The 3,043-nt window shown below is 44.3% G+C and overlaps 1 protein-coding gene across 1 annotated transcript; it reads right to left on the bottom strand.

Annotated features, from left to right (window-relative positions):
- Positions 1-344: 344 nt before the first annotated feature.
- On the bottom strand, positions 345-2,635 carry LOC125759911 (uncharacterized). Its single transcript, XM_049419380.1, has 3 exons — positions 2,515-2,635; positions 1,640-1,782; positions 345-639 (listed from the first exon to the last, which is right to left on the bottom strand). Exons 1-3 carry the CDS (start codon positions 2,633-2,635, stop codon positions 415-417), a joined length of 489 nt encoding a protein of 162 aa, XP_049275337.1. The 3' UTR covers positions 345-414.
- Positions 2,636-3,043: the final 408 nt, after the last annotated feature.

The following is a 3,043-nucleotide window of genomic DNA, read 5'->3' as shown; positions in this document are numbered from 1 at the left end:
GCACTCAAAGCTAATGTAACCCTTACTTTATAGGTGCACAAAATCATATTTATCGGTTACCACGTTTAGAGTGTATAATTCACGGTCTTTTCATTTCCACCAGTATCTAATCGCACGTTCAGGACAGTTGTCGGTCTCTTGAAAGGTACATCAGCGTGAATACCGAGAGTATATCTATCTATCTATCTATCTATCTATCTATCTATCTATCTATCTATCTATCTATCTATCTATCTATCTATCTATCTATCTATCTATCTATCTATCTATCTATCTATCTATCTATCTATCTATCTATCTATCTATCTATCTATCTATCTATCTATCTATCTATCTATCTATCTATCTATCTATCTATCTATCTATCTATCTATCTATCTATCTATCTATCTATCTATCTATCTATCTCGCTCACTAACTTCCCACAATGGTCACTCCGTCACTTATGCCGTCCGAATGGGCCGCGTCCGAGGCCGCCGTGCGGTTTCGTTGCATGGCGACACAGGCGTAGCGTCCGTCGGGCTGAGCGGCCATATTGTCGAACAGCGCCGCCCTGGTGAGAGAGGCTGAAGTGCCGTTAGAGGACGGGACCACAACTTCATCCACGCGTTCCAAGAGGTCTTCGCGCAGGCAGCACACCTGCGCGCATAAAGAGCGAGTCTTGGCACTGCTCTTACGGTAGCATTGTTCGTGAGGAAAAAAAAAACTTGAAGCCACTCTTAGTGCTCGGCGTATCCTCGACGAAGGCCGCGGCGACCAATGGCAAAGCACGTTTGCTAACGAATGGCTTTAATATCTTGATTGTTGGGGTTTAACGTCCCGAAACCTTGTCATGATTTTGAGGGTAACCGTAGTGTAGGACTCCGGCAATTTCGACTATATGGGGCTCTTTAACCTGCACCTAAATCTAAGTACACGAGCCTCAACTATTCTCGCCTCCATCGAAAATGTGGCCGCCGCGGCCGGGATAACGAATGGCTTTGTGAATTCAGTCCCAGATCGGCGAGGCCAGGCGAAAGAACACCCCAAACATAGAACTATCTCCGTGCTATCTCGTATTAGTAAACTACTCCTCTATTTATTAAGGCTAGAACCTGTTCTGTTCTATTAACTACTCGATGTATTAACTACGACGACTAGTTTACTGTCGTCGTAATTTTTGTCCTCGTCCACGCTGCACCAACTAAAATATGAGTAGAACCTTATATGCATGCAGAAAGGTGGCGACCGAGCAAGTCCCTTTTCAAAAATTACCCGTAGAGAGACCACATTGCGGATATGAGATGGGTGATGGAAATTTGTAACGAATCTGAAAAGCCTTTGCATTTCTGTTCATTCGGTTACAGCAAGTCATTTCACTCCGTTGAGCACTCCAAGCTCTATGTGTCACATGACGTCACATGATGACATCATCATGACATGGTCGTTTCGTCAAAGGTGGACCGATCCCGGAGGCAGTGCGTGCACTACGTTAGGTGGAGAAAACGTTCGGAAGGACGCGGCGAGATCGATATAACCGACGGATAAAGGAAAGAAGGACAAGAAGACGGCCTTCGCCCACGAGTCGTCTTAGGTGAATGCATTATGGACCGTGTGACATTTGAGCATATATATGCTATAAAAGACGACCAGGACAAACCTGCACGTCTCTGTCGGCCTCCGCACGCAACATCTGCGCGGGTCCCATGGAGCTGCCGCCGCTGCTGCACAGGATAAGGCCAGGACGCAGGGCCGCGATTTCTTGCTCCAGGCTTTCCAGATCGCGACCGTCGACCAGGAACACTGGACCAAGGAGAGGGTTCATCTATTGCGTTGAACTTATTTAACGTCGGTATACGGACGTCATATGTACAAACAAAAATCAATCCCGTGGTAATTCGGAGGTACCTTCTAACAGGTTCTGCAGACTCTGCCATGACACATATGTATAAGCTTCTCTAAACAGCAAGATATACTAGAAAAATATACGCAAAGAGAACAGAACAAATAAAAAGACGCTTAAATTTCGAATACACAATTATCAAACAAAATAATGGAACAACTGCACGTATACAGTGTTCATACATATGTATATGAAACATAAAAAAGGAAAACAGTCAACGCGTTTTCTGCCTACGTCCTCCTGCACAACGCAAGAGGGGGAAGCACATTCGTAGAAGCATTCCACGCAGTTCACTTGAGGTTGCCGCAGTTACATCCATATATTTTCCTTTTTTCCGTCAGATGTTAACTTAGCGAGGAAGGCAAACGTAAACTGAGCATTTGCTTTCCATACCTAGTCCGAGAACGTTTCACAGCGTTTCGAGTATTATAAACATGGTCACCCCTCCTTTAGCACGGCAAGGTCCGTGACAATCTTGGGTAACATTCGTCATTCATCCGGTTAATTATTGCGCGGCAACCAGTCCACGATGAAGATGTTCCTTACTCATCGCAATGTAAGCACGCCTCTTTCCAACTAGTTCATGACTTACATAAAACGAACCACAAATCTTGTGCGTACCGTAACCTTACCAGCTGTGAGCAGAAACGTCGCAAGCTTGAATTCTATGCAGCAGTAGCCCATACCAGCGTTCGAGTACTGCAACGTCTTCTTCTTCAACTTCTTCAGAACGGCTGTTTTGCGACTTGTCATAGGGATACATGAGGTTCATTCAAGAACACTGCTGGCATGACACAGAGAACCAAGCTGCACGTACTTTAATAACACGCAAAGGCGCAACGTTTGCCCTATTTTCTTCTTTTTACGCATTAGTTTTCCGAGTCATTGGGTTATGTTCACACGGATGTCTGCTGCACTGTATTCGATTACATTAGGTGAAACAAAGAAAATTAGTATGCTAGTTTATTCTTATTTGTTCCTATTCTTAGTTCCAAGCCGGTTTTCGAAATTGATTCTTTATATAGCTTAATCTCTAGATGTTCATCAACGCGTGGGTTATTATCTCTGTCACAAATTCCATCTCGTAGTCTGAGCCCTTGCTCGTTTACCATTGTCATGTATTCGATAGAGTATTGTAAGTGTGAAGCTGTTAAAGCTTGT

The sequence above is a fragment of the Rhipicephalus sanguineus genome, chromosome 9, assembly GCF_013339695.2.
Source record: "Rhipicephalus sanguineus isolate Rsan-2018 chromosome 9, BIME_Rsan_1.4, whole genome shotgun sequence".
Classification (NCBI taxonomy): Eukaryota; Metazoa; Arthropoda; class Arachnida; order Ixodida; family Ixodidae; genus Rhipicephalus; species Rhipicephalus sanguineus.
This window is presented reverse-complemented; position numbering and strand designations above follow the sequence as displayed.